This window comes from Nyctibius grandis, chromosome 8, assembly GCF_013368605.1.
Source record: "Nyctibius grandis isolate bNycGra1 chromosome 8, bNycGra1.pri, whole genome shotgun sequence".
Classification (NCBI taxonomy): Eukaryota; Metazoa; Chordata; class Aves; order Nyctibiiformes; family Nyctibiidae; genus Nyctibius; species Nyctibius grandis.
Window position 1 is genome coordinate 27957894 of NC_090665.1, and position 22866 is coordinate 27980759.

Below are 22866 nucleotides of genomic sequence, written 5' to 3' on the forward strand. Positions count from 1 at the left end.
GGGAAAAAAATCCCCCCCATTAGCAGTTACATTGAGAAATCCTTTGGAATAAAAATATATAGTTCTTACCTCAGCACTCCATGACAATCACAAAGCAGATTCTGTTATCCTTTCACAGTTTTGTGTGTCTGTGATACTAATAGCTAAATATTCTACTAACAGAGTAGTTTTCTGTAAAGGTTTATTTATCAGACCACTGAGCTAGAAAATAATAAGTCATAATGATCTTTAAAATGAACAATCACAAAGATAGTTTTTGAACCAATACTGTGTATTAGCTCAAAAAGAGACTGAATTAACTTAAACATTCACTTAATAGTGTATAATATTTGACTTGCACAGATTTTTTTCATATGGTGTCATCCTCAAAGCCATCTGCTTTACTAAACAATTTCCATCACAAGTACATAGTTTACACCTTTGTGGCCTGTGGTGAAAGTTTTACTGTTATGCTATCATTTTATCCTTATGTTTTTCTGTATATCATTTTTTATTCTAACAGTAGCTATAGCAATAATATCTTCACTCCATTGACATTCATTTCCAATTAGTATTCTCTTATTTGTAGAAACCTGTTTCCAGGCAAAATGTATCTTCTAGAGAAAAAACCATACACGGGCAATATACTACTTTGCCTTTTCTGTGACTAGAAAGAAAGATAACAAACAGGAAATTTACAATATATGGGATAATAAAGGGGAAGATCTTCCAAAGCCCAAAGGGAAGATTAACCTCCCTGGCTCACTAAAAGCTTAGTTTGATATATTCTCTCTAAAATTTCAGATTTCAGTTCTGCAAAACCATATGTACCCATACTACCCTTTAGGTAGACCAAATAAAAGACAGTACCTGTAAGCTGTTCACATGAATAAGCATGAGAAGAATACGTAATAACAGAAGTCAATTCATAGAAATATTCTCCCTAATGACTCATCAATTTTTATTTTTACTCACCCATTTACAGGGTGAACCTGGAGAAGCTGGTAACCCTGGACCTCCTGGAGAATCTGGAACATCTGTGAGTATTTTGGGTTTGTCTTATTATTAACCTTTATTATGGTATGACTTCCTAAGAGAGTACCTATTTTTTCTTCCAAAAGTATTAACTTTGACATGTATGTTTTTCTCTCTGAAGACAGTTCATTGATGCAAACTGGGCACAGGTGTTGGCACTCGACCTGAGATTCACAGGTTCTCCAGTCTGAGGCTAAGGTCCTAATTTCCCATTCACATGCCAGCATTTATTGATGAGTAATATTGCCCAGGCCTGGAAAACAGTTTTGCCATTGTAATCTTTTTTTAGCCATTCAATTTCCAGATGATGTTTTTGTGTTCATATGTTTTCTACAGGGTCCAAAAGGTGAAAGGGGAGAAAAAGGCGAGGCTGGTCCACCTGGAGCAGCTGGACCACCAGGTGCTAAAGGACCTCCAGGTGATGACGGGCCTAAGGGTAACCCAGTAAGTGAGCTTAATAATTTTAACACAAAGCACTGCTGAAGTTGTGCTACATGTAGAATTGTATGTAATTTTCTGTATTTGAGCTAAATTCATTATATGCTTCGTAAAATATTTGTGATGATTGCTACCTGCTTGCCAATGGATGACACATTCCTTGGTTTTTTTCCTGATTTATCTAGGGCCCAGTTGGTTTTCCTGGAGATCCTGGTCCCCCTGGGGAACCTGGTCCAGCTGTAAGTATACTTAAAAAAACAGTTTTAGGTCCTAGTATTAGTTTGCACTAAATTCATAGAATCATAGAATGGTTTGGGTTGGAAGGGATCTTAAACATCATCTAGTTCCAATCCCCCTGCCATGGGCAGGGACACCTTTCCTCTAGACCAGGTTGCTCAGAGCCCCATCCAACCTGGCCTTGAACACTGACAGGGAGGGGGCAGCCACAACGTCTCTGGGCAACTTGTTCCAGTCTCTCCCCACCTTCACTGTAAAGAATTTCTTCCTAATATCTAATCAAAATCTCCACTCTTTCAGTTTAAAACCATTACCCTTTGTCCTATCACTACATGCCCTTGTAAAAAGTCTCTCCCCAGCTTTCCTCTAGGCCCCCTTCAGGTACTGGAAAGCTGCTATAAGGATTCTAGTTAACCCTGCCTCTTCCTTGTCTGGGGATGAGGTCTTGCCTGTAAGATCTGCTTTTCTGTTCATATATTTCTTAAGGCTTAAAAAAGGTTTAGCAATCTTTAAAAAGTTTTGAAAACAGTATCCTTAGGAAAATGCTCTGTAGAAAAATAGTGCTCTTGTATTCGTTTCTGAAACTAAGTTACTTAATTTAGCTGAATTTTTTATTTTGTTTATTTTCCCATGAATTCTGTAGGGTCAAGATGGTGTTGGTGGAGAGAAGGGTGAAGATGGTGATCCTGGTCAACCTGTGAGTTGTTTCTGTCATTTTATTTCAGCTGCATGTTCTCTCCTATGCTAAGAAAGTATTTTTTGCTGAATCTGGTTTCTATACATTCATACTCTTAAAAATATTTTCTGTGTGGATGCTTTTTCTATTATACTGAAAAAAAATCTATTTATTTCCTTGTGGAGACAGAACTGCCCATATTACAGTCACAATCAGAAGTAAGAGTTCAATTTCTTTTAGAAGCAGAAACAAATGATGTGCTAAGGATTTGTGCAGGAGCTGCTGAGGAGCACTACAAATAGAGCAACTCTGAGCATAAGAAAGGAATACTGCAGCCAAATAATCTTCATTAGCTAATCTGATGAAATGAAGCAAAACCTTGACATTTCTGCTTTAAGAAAGTTAAGAGCTATCTAAGCAATACCCATATTAAGCATCAAAGTTCATATATTTCTGTAATTCCCATATTAAAACATCATGAATTTAATTTTTTATTGCAAAAAGATAGGGTTTCCATTTTGAAAAGTCTCTTTCTAGCTCTGGAAGTTCTGCTTATCAGGCAATTATCCTATACAGTACAGTTTGAAAATAATAAATGCTAGTACATTAAACATATGGTTAGCAGTACATTATAAACTGGGGTTTACCTGCAAACTCCATGCAATTAGTATCTGTATGTCTTACTTAACAGTAAGTACTTTTAGTTGTGTTCCTGGAGAAAAGCTTATCAAACTGTTCAGCAACCTGAAATATTTAAGAGTATCGCAGCTTGCCAGGATGGAGTAGCCAAATGGCTATCAGTGCACAAAAGACTTTTCAAGAGAAAGCCACCCATGGGGCAGCTAACTCACAGACATAAGTGAAAAATTTTAGCAAAAGTAACAACTTCAGCACCTGAGAAAGCAAGAAAATTCTTAATGGCGTTAGGCTAAGAGCATATGTTACTTCTGTGCAGCCACTTTCTGGTCTGAAATGTTTTGTTGCAAACAGGAAGAGAAAAAAAGAATGATTGCATTTTGTACAGTAACAAAAGCTGTTAATTTCAAAAGACCTCCCTAAGAAAGGATTTGTTGAACAAGCAGGTATACTTGTCTGTGTGTATTTATGGTTCTTACTTTCTGTCCATCGAAAGGGAACAACATATTGCAGCTGTTTGTTGCATTTAATAAAGATAACTTTATCCTTTGTTACGACTGAGCTTATCATTTTCCATTGCAGGGTCCACCAGGTCCTTCAGGTGAAGCTGGCCCACCTGGTCCACCTGGAAAAAGAGTAAGTAATTTCTCATTTTCTCTTGTACATTTGTCTTTCTGAGACACTATGTTCTAGAGAATTTCAGCTACTTGTTTTCCACATTGTGACACTCATATATGATGTTTGAAGTTTCTTTTAAGTAATGTAAGGGGAGAGATGCAAAAATAGAAACAGCAGAGAAAACCCTTTAACATTGGTTACATGGAACATGGGAACAAAAATACATAGGGAAGAATGTATTCCTTATCTATAGATGTGCTTTTTCTTTTCACCCAAGTGAATTCAGTGTCTACTAGGGTAAGAATTCAGTGTCTGCTAATAGGAACGAATGATTATGAGAGTAATACAAGACATCATCCTTAGGCACATGACTGCTGGCAGGGAGCAGGAAGAATGTGTCTGCTTTGGTGTCTTTAGCCTCTGAAATAAAATAATTTCAATGCAGCTTTTGTGCAAACCTATGTCATCCCCTCTGCATACAAAATTAACAAGCAGACATTTCTGTAACTTATGAAGCCATTCCATTATTTCTGAAGTCTTTGAAGCTTCACAGGCTTTACAAATATAGCTAATCAAAAACAGTAAATAATGTTACACTTACAGAACTGTAGTAGATGCATCAACCTTGAGGTCTGCTTCAGAGAGCAATTAGGTGCAGTTTTTACACTTTAAAAAACAAGGGAGGGGGGATCATTAAATGTAAGCTGAGAGCTATTTAACAAAATGTGTTAAATTGCTCTATTTAATAGGCTTGAGTGAACTGACATGCCTAATTAGTTTTATCTATTTTACACAATAATCTATTTGCTCCACCAACTTGCAAAACATTTATAATACTGTAAATGATTATGGTAGCATTAGCAACCTTATCACTAGAACTGAAATAGGGCTCGATTGTATATTAGCAATTAGTATGTTTGTTCGACATCAGATTAGAACTTCCTACTTTATTGTACAGAAAGGCAGTAGCTCATTCCTAACAGATTGGATATATTGCACCTGATTGTACCTAGACAAAAAAACACTTTAGAAACACAAATATCGTGTGACCTGTGGTTTGATACATTTCCAATTTAGGGAAAATATATGGCTAAATATTGCCAAGCAGTCCCATTCCTGAATTCTGAAGAAAAGATTTTGTAGAATCAGATTCTACATTACCTGAATGTTTCAAGCTTGTAAAGAGTCCATATTGTACTGATATTATACTAGAGAGAAACAGTGAAGGATTGAAATCTTCATATTTTGCTGGCAGAATGAACATACAACTGATGAAAACTAGTGAAGAGCATTTTTTAGGGTAGAATCAATTTCAACAAAAAGCCCTAACAAGTGTCCTTTCATCCAGATTAAGAAGGACACACCATTTCACTAGTAATACCACTGTCTATGGGGGTACAGCTCTGGCTGTACTTCTAGAAAGCAACATTCCACCCCATTTTTTGTTTTTCTGTCTCTGAAACAGCAAGCGGGCAGAGCTCAGGATTCATACTTCTAAATCTACTCCCTTGAACTCCTCAACTGTACAGTCTCCTTATTTATTCTGTTACTCATTTTCATTCCTTTTTTCCCCTGTATTTTGGAACTGACCTGAACTCAGTTTCACTGCCTGGTCTTATGAAATTATGTTTATTACCAGGTTTCAGAGTTTTGAGCAATCTGTGTCTAGTACTGCCAGTTACAAAGGGATTCCCCCAGCTTTCCCTGGGAAGCAAATTCTAGTGAAAAACATGGACATAAACAGAGTTTTCCCATTGTATCTAAGAGACTTCAGCTACATATACATACTTACAGTGACATTCAACCATCAAGTGAAGGCCAAGAATAAACTGTTTTTCCTAGTTATTGATGGGTAACAGTAATAGGATTACTATTAGTTGGTGAGATAAGCAAATACCAAAACTGTTTTACTGTGGTGCTCTAAAGGCTTTGACAATAAGTACCAGAGCATTGCAGACTGAGCAAGGGTCTCATGGACAAGCAGTATGATGAATATCTTTTAAGAAATACCACTTAGAAAATACACATCAGAACAATAAGCCTGTTCCAGATTCCTTCTTTGAAGAGGTAAAATTGACTAGCATGCTAATGACCACTTAACTCAAGTCTAAATCAAAATAAAAGGTTAAATGTACTCTGCCCCTCTCAGGTGGAAAACAATAACCTAGAGGAGAAGAGTGAGTGGAGGCAAGTCTATGGCCGTGGCAAAAGGCGAGTGCCCTCCTTGCCTACCTTGCCTCCACAGGTGCCTCTGAGCAATAGATATGAAGCCCTAGTGGAATACAGCCGGTCCAACGGGGATGTGGTGGAGAGGCAACCTATATCAGAGGTCCCACCACAGTCAGAAAATCCTGACGGGCGTATAGCTACCTCCTCCACAAGGAAGAAGAGAAGAGTTTTAGTGGTTGGAGACTCCTTCCTAAAGGGATCTGAGGGCCCAATATGCAGAGCTGACCCCCATCACAGGGAGGTCTGCAGCCTGCCTGGAGCCCGAATCAGGGATATCACCAGGCAACTCCCCAACCTGGTGAAGGCCACAGACTACTACCCCCTGCTGATCTTCCAGACAGGTGGGGAAGAAGCTGCATCCCATAGTCTGAGGGGGATGAAGAAAGACTACAAGGCCCTAGGACGGTTGGTGAAAGAGTCTGGGGCACAAGTTGTTTTCTCCTCCCTCCTTCCATTTTCAGGTGATGACATGGGATGGAATAGTAGGATTCTCTCTATTAACACCTGGCTACGAGACTGGTGCTACAGGCAGGGCTTTGGGTTCTTTGATAATGGCTGGTTTTATAAGACAACAGGCGTGACAGTGATACATGGGAAAGGTTTATGTCGTAGGGGCAAAAGGGTTCTGGGACAGGAATTAGCAGGGCTCATTCGGAGAGCTTTAAACTAGATTCGAAGGGGGATGGGGTGGTAGCTGGGCTTGCACCACTGGGGCAACGCTCTAGTGTTGAGGTAGACCAGGAGGCCCCCCATCCCCCTGGGGTGAAATCAGGGGGTGAATCTGGGATGAAATCGGTGTGCCCAGCTCGCTCCCTGAAATGCCTGTACACCAATGCACGCAGCATGGGGAATAAACAAGAGGAGTTAGAAATCCGTGTTCGGTCGGGGGGCTATGATCTAGTGGCAATTACAGAGACTTGGTGGGACTCCTCGCATGACTGGAATGTGGTCATGGATGGCTATGTCCTGTTCAGGAAAGACAGGCCGCTAAGGAGAGGTGGTGGAGTTGCTCTTTATGTGAGTGAGCAGCTAGAATGTATTGAGTTCTGTCCAGGGGCAGATCAGGAGCGAGTTGAGAGTTTGTGGGTGCGAATTAAGGGGCAGGCTGGCAGGGGTGATACTGTTGTGGGTGTCTATTACAGGCCACCGGATCAGGATGAGGAGGGTGATGAGGCCTTCTACAGGCAGCTGAGAGCAGTCTCTCAATTACAGGGCCTGGTTGTTGTGGGGGATTTCAACTACCCTGATATTTGCTGGGAGGCCTACTCAGCCAGCCATCCCCAGTCCAGGAGGTTCCTCCAGTGCATTGATGATAACTTTCTGATGCAAATGGTGGATGAGCCAACTAGGAGAGGAGCGCTGCTGGATCTGATCCTCACTAACAAGGAGGGTCTGGTGGAAGAGGTGAAGGTTGAGGGCAGCCTTGGTTGTAGCGACCATGAGATGGTAGAGTTCAGGATCTCATGTGGCAGGAACAGAATAGCTAGCAGAATCACAACCCTGAACTTCAGGAGGGCCAACTTTGGCCTTTTCAAGCAATTGCTAGGGGAAATCCCATGGGACAGGGTACTAGAAGGTAAGGGGGCCCAAGATAGTTGGTTAGCGTTCAAGGACTGCTTCTTCCGAGCTCAAGATCAGAGCATCCCAACATGTAGGAAGTCAAGGAAGGGTACCAGGAGACCTGCATGGTTGAACAGGGAACTGCTGGGCAAACTCAAGTGGAAGAAGAAGGTGTACAGATCGTGGAAGGAGGGGCTGGCCACTTGGGAGGAATAGAAGTCTGTTGTCAGAGGATGTAGGGAGGCAACTAGGAAAGCTAAGGCCTCCTTGGAATTAAACCTTGCAAGAGAGGTCAAGGACAACAGAAAGGGCTTCTTCAAATACATTGCAGGTAAAGCCAACACTAGAGGCAATGTAGGCCCACTGATGAATGAGGTGGGGGTCCTGGAGACAGAGGATAAAAAGAAGGCGGAGTTACTGAATGCCTTCTTTGCCTCTGTCTATACTGTTGGAGGCTGTCCTGAGGAGCCCTGGACCCCTGCGGCCTCAGAAGAAGTCAGGATAGAGGAGGAATCTGTCTTGGTTGATGAGGGCTGGGTCAGGGACCAATTAAGCAACCTGGATGTCCATAAATCCATGGGCCCTGATGGGATGCACCCGCGGGTACTGAGGGAGCTGGCGGAAGTCATTGATAGGCCACTCTCCATCATCTTTGCTAATTCATGGGCAACGGGAGAGGTGCCTGAGGACTGGAGGAAAGCGAATGTCACTCCAGTCTTCAAAAAGGGCAGGAAGGAGGACCCGGGTAACTATAGACCTGTCAGCCTCACCTCCATCCCTGGAAAGGTGATGGAGCAACTTGTTCTTGGTGCTGTCTCTAGGCACATCAAGGATAGGGGGATCATTAGGGGCACTCAGCATGGCTTCACCAACGGGAAGTCTTGCTCAACCAACTTGATAGCCTTTTATGAGGATGTTACCCGGTGGATAGATGATGGTAAAGCTGTGGATGTGGTCTATCTCGATTTCAGTAAGGCGTTTGACACGGTCTCCCACAGCATCCTCGCAGCTAAACTGGGGAAGTGTGGTCTGGATGATCGGGTAGTGAGGTGGATTGTGAACTGGCTGAAGGAAAGAAGCCAGAGAATAGTGGTCAGCGGGACAGAGTCCAGTTGGAGGTCTGTGTCTAGCGGAGTTCCGCAAGGGTCGGTTCTGGGACCAGTTCTATTCAATATATTTATTAATGACTTGGATGAGGGATTAGAGTGCACTGTCAGCAAGTTCGCTGATGACACAAAACTGGGAGGAGTGGCTGAGATGCCGGAAGGCTGCGCAGCCATTCAGAGAGACCTGGACAGGCTGGAGAGTTGGGCGGGGAGAAATTTAATGAAATATAACAAGGGCAAGTGTAGAGTCCTGCATCTGGGCAAGAACAACCCCATGTACCAGTACAAGTTGGGGACAGAGCTGTTGGAGAGCAGCGTAGGGGAAAGGGACCTGGGGGTCCTAGTGGACAACAGGATGACCATGAGCCAGAAGTGTGCCCTTGTGGCCAAGAAGGCCAATGGCATCCTGGGCTGTATTAGAAGGGGTGTGGTCAGCAGGTCGAGAGAGGTTCTCCTCCCCCTCTACTCTGCCCTGGTGAGGCCGCATCTGGAGTATTGTGTCCAGCTCTGGGCCCCTCAGTTCAAGAAGGACAGGGAACTGCTAGAGAGAGTCCAGCGCAGAGCCACGAAGATGATTAAGGGAGTGGAACATCTCCCTTATGAGGAGAGGCTGAGGGAGCTGGGTCTCTTTAGCTTAGAGAAGAGGAGACTGAGGGGTGACCTCATTAATGTTTATAAATATGTAAAGGGCAAGTGTCATGAGGATGGAGCCAGGCTCTTCTCAGTGACACCCCCTGACAGGACAAGGGGCAATGGGTGCAAGCTGGAACACAGGAGGTTCCACTTAAATATGAGGAAAAACTTCTTTACGGTGAGGGTGACCGAACACTGGAACAGGCTGCCCAGAGAGGTTGTGGAGTCTCCTTCTCTGGAGACATTCAAAACCCGCCTGGGCGCGTTCCTGTGTGATATGGTCTAGGCAATCCTGCCCCGGCAGGGGGATTGGACTAGATGATCTTTCGAGGTCCCTTCCAATCCCTAACATTCTGTGATTCTGTGATTCTGTGAAATCTATGTAAGAAACAAAAATGGATCATTAGAGCATCCACAAAATGTGTACCCTAATTAATATATTACTTTTCAGACCTAACAATTGCTCTTCCAAAAAATATTTCCACCACTGCCTTTCAGAAAGTCCTAATAACACAGATGCACTGGTCTCTCTCTTATAAAACAAAGTATCTTCAGAACAAAGTCCTATATTCAGATGAATTACTAGATTAAATATGTAGATTTCTAGGCCAAAAACATAATCTATGAAGGGCAAACTTTGTGACAGTCATTGATAAAGTTTCTCAAAGTGATTACATAGAGTCTTAATTTTTTTTTAATTTTCATTAGATCATAATTAATATTTTACAGATCCTGACTTCTGAAATTATTATCTGTGCATGTACCAGATCAGATAAATACATGCTCAGAAGCCTTTATACATCTATGTAGCTACAGTGCAAGTAATCATAGTAATTGTGAGTGCAAATCTAGCATGGATTTGTGCACATACTGTTTAGAAAATTAGAGCTATGAAATCTGTCAAGGGAAACATATAGCTGAAGTGATTTTATCATTAACAAATGGAAGGCCAGATTCTCTAGTTCAATGCAAGAGAGGATTTAGGCCCAAAACACCAACTGATTTAAAAATACGTATTCATTGGATCAGCCTTTCAGGGACTAGTTTAGTATTGACTAAACTCTGGTTTTGAATTTAATGATAAAATGCCGTGTAATGAATTTAAAAAAAGTAATTCTTTTAAAGAGTATCTTGTCAATGAAGTAAAAGACTATGCTCAATATTTCCTGTACGCAATAATATATATATACACACCTTGCTTTACTCGGATAGTCAAGACAGGTTTTTATTCTGTATAAATTCTATCTTGGTTTATAACTTTTAATAAGAGAAGATACTAACAATAAAAATACAGGAGTAAATGTTGAAAGTATTTGGGGAAAACATATTTCCCTTGGTTTGAAAAAGTTTTTTTATACTCGATAACCCCCCAAAAGGATATAGTTCTAAAATAAAAGGAGTGTACTCAGAAGCATTTGCTACTCTTTCTTAGGCAGAAATAGTCAGCTAATGGAATACTGATCATAGAATGTGAATGAGAATAGTGTTGAAGTAAAAGCATGTCGTAACTGTTATTGAAGTCAAACAGAAAATGAAGTTATCAATTGCATAATATATATATATTTTTATATATATATATATATATGTGTGTGTGTTCTTTCATAACTATAGCTGGGAAAACCTGAGCAGAACCTACAATATTTTAGTGCTAAACTTAGCATTCTAGCCAGCCAGTGCTAACAGTTTTGTATCCTCTTTCTGGAGAATGCTCAGCAGCAGTCAAATACAGTGTTTCCAAAACTTATATTTTTATGTTAAACCATCAAAGCCTTATGATGCAAATGAAAGAACTTTTAAAGTAAACTTATAATATTTCAAGAAATCTGTTATAGCTACTTGAAAAATTGATCAACTTTCCTAGTATTCCTGATTCAACATAGCGTACAAGCTCGCTAGGAAACATGCACTTGTTTCAGTTTACAGATTTCAGTGCCCATTTAAGCATCTTGCCAAATCAAGACCTCAGAGGCTACCACTTCATTGGCTGTCATATTTACTTTACATTTATAAAAATATACAGCACTACAGGCTTTTTATTAGAGGTAGCCCACAGCAGATCGCTGACTTGACTTCTTAGCTATCCAGGACCCAACTCTAGCCTTACCAGTTCTGTCTGATTTGAGAATGGCTGCTCTTCATCAGGACTTCTTCCTCTCACTGTGGGCTTTCCATCATCAAATCCCTTGACAAGGTCTCCACTGATGGAAATCAGCTCAGATTCTCTAGAAAACTTGAGGCATTACATGAATGTATATTACATTCCAAGCTGAAGAGACAAATACTCTAGTACAGCTTTGGGAATAGGAACCCCTTTTCTAATCCTTTCCCCATTATATGTGTGTTAAACCTTTGTAATATCGCCTCCTGAATTGCTCTATCTGCAAAAAGAGAAGAATGAAACTTGCCACCTCACAGAAGGATGTGGCTTCTGAAATGTTCTTTAATGTTGAAGACAAAAACTGCATTATAAAGTTAACTTTATTGTTGGAGCAATCTTAAGACAACCAAGGAGTTCACATGTTGCTATGGGCTTCTCAGTGAGAGTTCTCAGCTGTACAGCTTTCCTGTTGCTCATAACAGCATCAGGGTTGACCAACAGCATACTGTGTGAAGACTGTGTTTCTGAAGATGTGTGATGTTTTACAGCTTCTCCTTCTAATGTAGTAGATAAGTGAGTTGTGATCAATGAGAAGTGGAACATCTCAAAGGCCTCCTGATCCAATGCCTGCTTATTTGGAGATGTAGATACAAAGACTGAATCACTCTACAGTTATGTTGTTACTATTTTTTTCTGAGACTTAATTCTTTGCACATATTTTTGGGACTTTTTTTTTGTTTTGCCATAGAGTACTGAGTAATATCTCTAGTTTGAATTGATTGATTTCTATCTCAGAAATGTTAAAAATAGCATGAGGAAAAGATACTATCAAACAACATTCATTCTTAAAACAACATATACCATCAATGAAAACCAACACAGATAGTACTTCTTGCTTATGTTCCTCTTGACCCTACCATGTGCTATGCTCTTTAGCTGTGTTTTCTGCTGTTTGGCTGTTTTATTTATTAGAGTCAATCAGATGTCTAGATCACATACACATAAGGCTCCATATATCAATCTGAAAATGTTAGAATTTAAAGTGCAAGACTAAAATACATTTTTTTTCTAAACTGGAGGGCATACTGTCTGCCTTCAATAAAAGAACAGATGACAATACTGCAACAAAGCCAGCCCTAAATTTTGGGAAGCAAAAGTTTATTTGGTTACTTGCCTTTATATACAAAGTTCAATAACTTAGAAAAAAAAGGAAGGGTTTCTAGGAAGGGGATTTTTTCCATTTTGTCTACAGCATCATGCTGCCTCAGCAGGGTGAACATACCACTTAAAAATTAAGCTGATTTTCTCTCTTCTTTGAAAATACACAGAACACCTAACAATACGCCAGGCTCCTATCTTAACAGCCTGATGAAATGTGGTAATGGTTTTCTGTGTTGGAAATCATGGTTTTGGTCAGATGGCAAACAGCTATAAACAACAGTTTAAATTATTTTAATGAAATTATGAAACATAGAAGAGCAGAGAAAAATGTCCCATAGGTTCACATAACAAAAATTGAGGACAAGTTTGTTTCTGTGTGAGTTCTTTTGTCTTCTCAGTTCTGCATGAAATGTATCAGGTAATATGTCCAAACTTGAAGTATAATGATCATAAAAATCACCATGGTAGCTGGGGTGGTGAGGGTGAGGAGCCCTGCATTAATTTGAAATTATTGTTATTGAGATCTTTTCTGTCAGTTAAAATTTACCAGACACTCCAACAACTCAAGTGCAGGAAGGTAAGATAAATAATAATTAGCAGCCTTTCTCTGTAGAAGCACCATCTGTGCCATGGCAGCAATCACGGCCTGTTAGAAAGAGCAGTTCATTTAGCTGCTTTGCGCTTGGTGCAGCACTGGCACGGTTTGATAATGAATGCACCCCCTTTGTGTAGCAATCATGTTTCATTGTATTTGTAATTTAGCGATCACAGTGTTTTTAGCCCTGCTAATTCATGTTGCAGCTGCATTTCTAGATTATGCAGAGACCATATTTCTCAAATACAAACTACCACACTCAACCCTTTTCAGTTTCTTAGGTAGGGTAGATTATCATCCATGAGGGAACTTCAGTGAAAGGAATTTTCAAGCAGTAAAGACAATGGGCATGTAAATTAATTCATGTAAGAAAAAAAAGTCCTGTTTCTAAAATGTTCCTGAGTTTATTTATGTACCTGCTAATCATTTTTCTTGTTATTGCTGTGAACTGCGATCCACCCAACCAATTACAACCTACACAAAGGGGTATATGGATCAGAGATTATTATTGGAATAGTAGCGATTTAAATTATTCTCCCTGCTTTAATGAGTTAGCAATTGGACTACACTGCCCAGGGCTTTTTAGCTTCTCTGTATTTTGAAGAGATAAAACTAAGTTCTTTACCTCTTACAGCTCTTAAAAATACCAAAGAGAACAACCTGTTGATACCCACAACAAATGACCAAAGTCCACTGTGGGTAATTTAATTCATTTTGCATTACCTTTGATGGAAAGCCTGAACTATCTCTGTTGGCCAAAAGGTACATACAGTACTACAGATATTCAGTTCCACCCTGGAGAAAGCTTAATTTCAGAAGCAAATGAATGATCTTAATAGAATTCTATGTAAATAGTAATAAAATGAATGTAAACTTCCAGGAATTAAATTAAAACTGGTGGAGTTGCTCATGGTATGTGCCAATAGTAGAGAATGGTGAAAAGTACCAGGCTATAAAAAGTTTGGGCTAAGTTCAGCTCTAGTATAAAAAATTGCTATTAGGTCAAACTCTGGTCTAGAGCCCTGAGCTCACAGAGCATACAGGTAGATGCTTGACTGGAAGAACAGTTCTTGTCTGTAAAATTAAGAATGTGTTTTAGTGATTTATTTTCAGGGGCCTGCATTTTTTTTCGTCTATTGTTATTAAGTAAAAAGCAGTTAATAAATGGAAGTGATTGAATTTTTCCTGTCGCTGGCCCTTAGTACTTTTTTTTTTAATTTCTACATGACAAACTGCTTCTTGCCTTAACAAACAGATGAGCCTTAGGGAGTAAGTTTTATAGATTCAGAAAATCACCTTGTATTTGATCATAGTCACTCTCCTTTTGCTTTAAGCTGCTCATAGGTTGGCAAGAAACAGCTACTTGTAATAAAGACATTTCCCAGGCTAAAAATTAACCTTGTAGGAAAACAGTTGGTCCATTATCTTGAGTGCTTCTTTTCTAAACTAAGTATATAGAAGATAACCATTTTCAAAGAGTACATTAGATTCTAGATACTGCTTCTGTTCATAACTGAAGCTATGAATACTAATTCCCTAACTTGAAAATAAGCCCTTGATATTTTGAAGGAGAAAAATGTCTTTTTATTTTTCACTGAAATGTTAAGAAAATGAAAGATGGGTGACATCAGCAATAGGTAGTCACAGTGCTGCCAGACAACTGTGAGTCCTGTTTTGTGGCCTTCTCCTGAACCTTATCCCATCTCTACATCCTCCTGCAGTACTGAGTTCTGTTTTCTTAGTCAAACAGAGCTTTTGTAGACCAACAGCAGGAAACCCGACACCAAGAGCTATTTGTAGTCAGTGTCTTTATTTCATTACTTACAACCTCTAGTCATGTGATTTTTTTTTCCTTTCATATTTACTGGATAACATTGAGGCATGTATCAATTTTTGCCTGTCCAAATGTAATCAAAAGGCTTACTGAGCCCATCCCTGACTCAGACAATAAAGAAGTATATGCCATTCTGTGCGCTGTAGAACGACAGACCCTTTTGGAATCAGTGGATAAACCACAGTGAATAGATAGAAGTCAATGCAAAGCAAGTTTAAAACTGTTATTGTATATGTAAATTAGTATTGTTCTTTTCCTTTTCCTTTTATATCCTGTTTTGATTTTTTCCAAGCTATTTCTTTTTAACCTCATCACATCAGAGGTGTTAGGTAATATATATTCTTGTAGATATTCTAAAATCCCCAAAAATTTTATAAAGGGAAAAAGAGCTGATATGACAGATTGGGATTTTTATCCTGTGAATAAAATGTCAAGAAAGAAATTTAATTTTCTTTTGTTAGCATTTCTTACTTATTAATACAGTGGAAATTGCACTCTCAGAATTTTTTCACTGGTAATATTTTAGAAAACTAAGATGTTAGTCTCCATCTTTTACAGGGACCTCCTGGAGCAACTGGTGCTGAAGGCAGACAAGGTGAAAAAGGTGCAAAGGTAATACATTCAAGACTTTTTTTCAGAAGCATGGAAATGTAAACTATATATAAATGAAAAGTAAATTGTTCATTATGCACCGAGTGTGAAACCTATCAAAGTAATAATAAGTAAACCGTAAAATCCAAATTAAGACCCAGAATTAGTAGCAATACATAACGGAGTACATGGTGGACTCTCACCAGTGCAGGCCCAATTTAGCTCACCCCTGCAGAAAAGCAAGATGAGCATGCTTTGCTGCCACCATATCTTTATATGAAGCTATCAAAATTTTGTTTAGAAAACCGTCCTGTGCAGAACATTGTTTAAGAATAGCTTTTAAAAAACGGAGTGAGGAAACTTTGCTCTCACTTTGCAGCTTGTATATCCCTACAGTGCCAAGCTCAGTCAGCTCTTCCTCTCTGACCTGGTGCTTATGTTCTTCCTAGGGTGAACCTGGTGCAGAAGGGGCTCCTGGAAAAACAGGTCCAGTTGGTCCACAGGGTCCTGCAGGAAAACCTGGCCCAGAGGGTCTCCGGGGCATTCCTGGCCCTGTGGTAAGTAAGCAGAACATATAATAATATTTTAAATGTTGCATTTCTTGTATATCCTCTGGTAAAGCAAACTTTTATGTTTTTTTTATAGGGAGAACAAGGTCTACCTGGAGCGCCAGGTCAGGATGGCCCTCCTGGGCCTTTGGTGAGTACCCTTCCTTTCAGTGCCAAAATAGAAAAAGCACCCTCTAAAATATACCATTAGGATGTCTGTGCATTTACATAAAAATGAATTTACAAGTCAGTTCTTAGCACAAAGTCACTTTTTTTCTGTGCTGGTAAAATCTGATACACGACTGCCTTCATTTTACTGCTCTACTTTAGTAGGCAGCTGTGCTGAGCGCTGCAGAGTTATACCATGTAAAAAGTGGAATAAGGCAGTGTAAAACCAAATTTTTGAAATCCTCTGCATAGAATTTAAAATAAAAATAAAATGAATGAAGCTTACAATCAAAAAATCTACTTCTGTCCCCATATCAACAAAGATTAATACCCTAAATCATTTTGTTTCCTTAGCAGTGGTAAATCCATTGATTTTAATAACTGCTAGTTTAGGAAAACATTATTCACAAGGTAAAAGTTTAGATCATATCTATTCTTTAGAGAAAGAAAAAATTAAATCAGAAGTAGGGCCAAATGGGGACTTCTACCAAAGAAGAAAATGCGCTAGTTTTATAAAAATGAACAGCAGCATCATGTCTGTTGTTCATTCTGGCAGTCCCAGGAAATATAATCCATGACTAAAGTGTTTAAAAGGGTCTGAATGAACCACGCTCCCAGTTTTTAGGGCATCTAGGGCATACCACAGTTATGCTCTGTGTTAATAATACAATTAAAGCAAGGGAAGCTTATAGATGACATATTATCAAATTGTATCATTTCTTCTATTTACACTTGCTATTTTAGTGCATTTTTTCTAACAAGCTGAAAAAGCACAAATTACACAATCTTGGCATTCCTATTCAGCATTATGAGCAGAAATTCAAATCTAAACTATACGGCCAGCAGGTTAATTCTTCCCATGTCAAGCAAAGGTGATCCAATTTAGTGGAAAGATCTCATATCTCTTGCTCTGCAAACTCACTGAAGTAGAGTTCACCTCTATTATCACAGTTGAGCGACACACTGGGAATAAAAAGCTTCGAAACAAAACATGAACGGTTATAGTTTGGTGGAAAAAAATAAACAAGTGTTACACTCAAGGTATTTTACAGTTTGCAAGCAGTGTTATCACTTCCTAAGTAAAAGCCACTCTTATTTTGGCCAGAAATTAACTATGCCAACATATACAATCAGATCTCCCTTTAGGAGAACAGGGCAATAAGGAGCTATCCTCTACTTCAGAAATTATGTGGTTCTTAAAGGACAAAAGGAAGGCTGTGAGTAGGAAGTGTGAAGGAAATCCTGTTCCTTTTCTTATATGGACTTAGAGGATACAAAGGATAAAGGTCCTCAGGTAGCCTTAATACTGAAATTTTTTGTGCTTAAGCTATATACGTGACCTCAGAATCTTTCCTAAGAGCATTCCTGCCTCCCCAGTGAGAACTCATGGTCTGAACATCAGCTATAAAATTTCCATATTAGACTTTTCCAGTATATAAAAATGAAAGTGGAAAAAATGGGGAATTTAAACTGAAATGCTGCATAAATTAAGACTTTTACCCTAAACCAATCTTTCACATTCATGTGCATATGTGAACATGAGCAATTGCTTTTTCTTTCATTGACTGAAAGATTTTCATGGGTGAAAGTATTTGGGTAACTATTTACATTTCCAAAAATGTTCCAAACATGCTACTTAACCTAGAAGCGAAGAGTTTCAAAACATATATTTTTATGCCTCACACACTTTTTCCAATGAACAGTGGTCTGGTGCATAGGTGTATCTGCCGATCACTTCTGCGTATATAATTATAGATGGTATTGCAATAGCACCTACATTTAATTTCATTTTTCTCTGTCCTTTAGAAAACCATAATGAGCAAATAATGTGCTGAGGAAACCTTACACTATAGCTCTTTGTTGCCCGTCATTTTAACATTCTAATTTTGTCTGAAGTCTCATGGATAACATATTGCTTGTAAGTCAGAGGTTGGGAACAATGAATGAGAAGCTGCAATGAAAAGGACTCCCCTGTGCTAAGCCCATAATAAAAACCTCTTCTCTCCAAAGGGTTTATGATGGGGCCACCACCATAGTTTTTAAATGATGTGCCTAATTTACAAATAAAATGCATGAGGGACAAATCAGGGAACTGAAAACTGATCTCCTCAGTTACAATTCTGTGCCGAAATCTAAAAGCCAATGAAAAATTATTCAGCGATAACAAGCATCCTTTTCCCACGTCAGTCACTAGAAGCCTCCAAATACATAATCAAAAGATCTCTCTTCCAACATTTGAGCTTAAATATTCAATGCAAATCGGAAGCTGAGTGTATTAATGAACTAGATACTCCCAAATGCCCAGGCTTCCTGTCAGCTCAACAAGAACTGCACTGCTGCAACTTAAACTTTATTTTGGATTTTAAGAAAGTAAAGTTGATATGTAAAAGTTGCTGAGGTTAGGTCTCCCTCTGTAGTAGATTGCTATCAGGAGAAGAATATGAAAGCAGATTTGCAGTAGAGCACAACACACTGCAGGTGAAAATGTCTGATTCTGTATTCCAAAAGCTTAAAAATTTCCCTTTTCAGTCATGAATTATGTATTTGCCTAGGTTTTTGCATCTAATGGTATCCTGAAGTAGAGATGGAAAGGATACGCACAGAATAATATTTTGTACATGAAGTGTTATGGCACTTTTGAATCTGTGCCAGGTTGAAAAGGTCACTTATTACTGCTATCCATATCATCACTTCACAGCTGTCCACTGCCAGCAGGAGACTAGTAGAGATGAGATACTGACTTAGTCTAGCACTCTATGCTTAATGCATACGTGTTCTGTGTGAGATTAATAGCCTCTGAGAAATTAATGCCTTTTCTATGCTTGCATATGCGCTGCATGACCTAAATTTTTCACCTCATTCTGTGCAAATTACACAAAACCAGCACTGCCATTCCTATGAACAAGATTTCTCAAATCTCTCAAAATTCTTCTAAAATTATAAATAAGGTTTAAAATAATTAAAAAAAAAATAAAGCTAGAGAAAAAAAAAAAAAACAAGCAGATTTTAACAAGCTTCATGTATAATCTTTTTCTCTGCCATTTATCCAGGTACATTTTTGACTATTGGTAAAACAGTATATTTAATGGATTGCTCTTATGACGCCAGTAAAGATTAAAAAAGCACTGTCAGGGAAAAGAAGCTTGTGTCAAGTTACAAGAAGATTATTCAGTGTTTTTTGCAAGGGATGTGCAGAAAGTAAGACCTATCCATATGAATGTATTTATCCTTCGCAGCAGTTTCCCAGGTAGCAAGACTGCAATAGAGTTTTCCAATAGTTCTCTAAGCATCATCTTACATTGGAACCAACTGAAAAAAAAATGAGTGTTTTGGGTCCCCTCCCCACACCCACCCCAAAAATATGGAAGGGCTTGTAGAATGGTTTTGTTGACCCTATGTTGGTTGTCCGCAGCTCTCTCCTACCCCAGCATAGATTTACAGGAATCTAGCTGCATGGAATAACGTTTAGGGATAATTGAAATAAAACTTAGAATAAAGAGCATTTTGAATTCAGTTACATAAAGTAACATGTCTTTACTGTGGTGCAGAAAGGATGGCTTGTAAATACAAATTAAAAATTGTAAGCTGCTTATATGCTGTGAACCATGTACCTAAAAAAAGGTATCAGTTTAACACCTCTGTAAGGCAGGGGTATTATCACTGTCCAGCAAATGAGGAGTGGAGGCCCAAAGAGACTGAGGCAGTTCCTAAAAGCATTTAGGATTGCCCAGACTAATATTGCAAAACGTAAGTAATTCATGTAACTAATCACATTCGCGAAAGTGACACAGGAACATAAGCTTGTACATGTCAGTGGAGCTAGCACACCTAGATCACATTAAGTAAGCTAGCAATGTGGAGTAGAAGAGGCTTGAATATTTAGAAAATACAGATTTAAACGCATTATTTGTGGTCACACAAGAATTTCAGGTGGCAAGTCAAGGAAATCATAATTGCAAGACAACATCCCAAGTGCTGAAACAAAACACGAGGTAGTTCTCCAACAAAACAATATTGAGGAGCAGTTATTATCAGCAACCTGATTTATATTCCGCAAAATCTTACTGAGCTGTAGTAAACTGGCAGAAAACAAATTAAGAGGATACTTTCCACTGTCTTATGAAAGAAAGAGCTAAAATAAGCAACTAAAATAAGGTACAGCAATTAAGGTGGAAGTAACAATTGAAAGCATGTAATGTAACCACAAGCAAAATTAGGCTAATCAACAAAAAAGTATTTGAATATTTTTTTAAATATCACTTGCTTCACTGGATGCTTTCAGTGCTTTTCAAGAATTTAGTTGACCCTCAGCTTCATAGATTTCTAATAATACGATCCTTTATAGATGTCTAACTATAAAGTAATTTAAATGTTACAGTAGCATCATTATGCCTTTTTAAACATACATTTTAACTTTATCTTGGGCCCTAACTCACATGCCATCAATCACAACCATCAACCACTGAAGGACTCTGTACTTTGACTTACACTGCCTTTAATAACATTTCAAGAAAACATGATCTGTGCAGTATGTTAAAACTTATTTTAACATTACTTCCCTTGGTTTATTTAGGGTCCACCTGGCTTGCCTGGCCTGAAAGGAGACCCAGGTTCCAAAGGAGAGAAGGTACACGTTATTCATTGTTCGTGCCTTTGTAATTTTGATCCAGCCTACAAGTCTGTATAAAACTAGCAGAAAGAAACACCAGGGTTTTTGTATCAGAAAGCAAGACAACTTACCGTGTCTGATCCATCAGCTTCCCATAGCCTTAATAGTAACCATGAAGTTTTAAGCCACATCTGATATCCTGGAGATACACAGAAAAAAAAGATTACTGCCTGTGTGGTAACCTATTGCCCATGTGATTCTTCCTTGCAATGAAAATCCCAAAGACGTTGAAGTAAGCAGAACTGTTGGTTTTACAAAAACAAAGTAAGTAGAAATAAAAAGTATTTGAGATTTTTATTTTAAAACAACAAAATGTAAATATTTAACAGCTATAATACTTTATTTTGAAATAATGGCTTGAGACATCCAGGATAGCATTTTCTAATGGAGTCCCAAAAATTTATTGATTGCTTGTTTATTAGAGAAAAACTGTATAGAGAAAGGGATATGAATATGATTTATATCTTGTGAATTTCAGGTTTTGCTTATGTGCTTGGATCAGCCGTTTATACAGCTATATTACATGTGGGAAAAAATGTGCAGCTCTGTAATATGCTTATAGCATCTAAATGTGGAAGTTGGTATGAAATTTGTACCCACAAGTATTGTTATTTCTGTATCAGTTTCAGTAAGGACTATGTTGCACTCAGATCTCTTTCACTGAATAAGTGGTCACAACTTGCAAATAATCTTCACGTCTAACGGCCAACTAACAACAATGAATATGCTTTCAGAATAATTTGTTTTCAGGTTAATTGTCTAGCAACAGTGATGAAATTTGAAAGCTCTAATTTGTGTGTTTGCAAAGGACATTCACTTTATATATATATTGAATCTTAACTATATTTTCTTCTACCTTGTTTAGGGACATCCTGGTTTGATTGGCCTGATTGGACCTCCAGGAGAACAGGGTGAAAAGGGTGACAGGGGTCTTCCTGGCCCACAGGGATCTCCTGGAGCCAAGGGTGATGCAGTGAGTAAAACATACTTGTGTTTTCATTCAAGTTCTGTGCAAGCAGAGAGTACATATTCCAGTCTTTCTTTTGAGAGACATAAAGTTGCTATAAACATTTAACACCCAGAGCCTCCTGCTAGAGGTTAAAACTTTCCCAGGAATTGTACAAACACAGTGAAGTTAAACAGCTTAAAACGAGATCATAGAGTGTTTCAGAAGATGAAAGAAACACATACACCTAAGTTGGGGATGAGATAAAATTATCAGCGCCAATCTCATCAAGTTTATTAACTGCACTACCCAAAGTAGCTTCCTTTCTCCTAGTTATTAAGCCATGTTTTAAGGCACTATGTAAAAAGTGAGGTTTCCAAGCCGATCTGAAGGGGAACACAATCATGCCTATAAGTACTGCAGCATAAGAAAAACTAGAAGCAACTCAAACTGTCAGATAATATTTTAAACTTACAGAATATTTTGGACCATAGCAAATGGCCTAAATAAAAACTTGTCAGGGTTGGATGCTTAGTAGGACTAACTTTTTCATAGATATGCATTTTTTAATCCAGACCAGTATGTAGAATACTTTAGTTCTGTGCTTACTCTTTTATTCTTTCTTAGGGAATTTCCGGTCCTGCTGGTCCACTTGGCCCCCCTGGTCCTCCTGGTTTACCTGTAAGTAATTTCATCCAGTCCTCCTATTCAAAACACTCCTATGTTGTGTGGAATATACTCCAACTGTAGTTTTATGTTCTTGCCTGTAGGGTCCCCAAGGTCCAAAAGGTTCCAAAGGATCCAGCGTGAGTAATTCCCCTCCATATTTTTTGGTCTTTTACTTAACTTTTTTGTGTGTTATTTTTTTAACATTGTGTAGCACGGTCAACACTGCATTTCTTTCTTTGCTTTATAGGGTCCTGCTGGTCAAAAGGGTGACAGCGGGTTACCTGGTCCACCTGGTCCTCCAGTAAGTAAGAACTCTTATTTGACTTGCATGCACATTACACTGACATGATGACTCTGTTTTGACAAGGGTAGAAAACAACATTTGTGAGCTTGCAGATGAAGAAAATATTAATGATTGTTTGAAAATTCATTTTGCAGCA

At 38.8% G+C, this 22866-nt stretch overlaps 1 protein-coding gene across 4 annotated transcripts in view; it reads left to right on the forward strand.

Annotated features, from left to right (window-relative positions):
• COL11A1 (collagen type XI alpha 1 chain) overlaps positions 1-22866 on the forward strand; it is a 161581-nt gene that overhangs the window by 130332 nt on the left and 8383 nt on the right. For all 4 annotated transcript variants that reach the window (XM_068405734.1, XM_068405736.1, XM_068405733.1 and 1 more), the window contains 13 exons: positions 965-1018; positions 1351-1458; positions 1638-1691; positions 2333-2386; positions 3584-3637; positions 15394-15447; positions 15876-15983; positions 16072-16125; positions 20716-20769; positions 21677-21784; positions 22385-22438; positions 22528-22563; positions 22674-22727. In XM_068405734.1, the coding sequence (XP_068261835.1) occupies positions 965-1018; positions 1351-1458; positions 1638-1691; positions 2333-2386; positions 3584-3637; positions 15394-15447; positions 15876-15983; positions 16072-16125; positions 20716-20769; positions 21677-21784; positions 22385-22438; positions 22528-22563; positions 22674-22727 (846 nt within the window). The remainder of the gene's footprint in view (positions 1-964; positions 1019-1350; positions 1459-1637; positions 1692-2332; positions 2387-3583; positions 3638-15393; positions 15448-15875; positions 15984-16071; positions 16126-20715; positions 20770-21676; positions 21785-22384; positions 22439-22527; positions 22564-22673; positions 22728-22866) is intronic.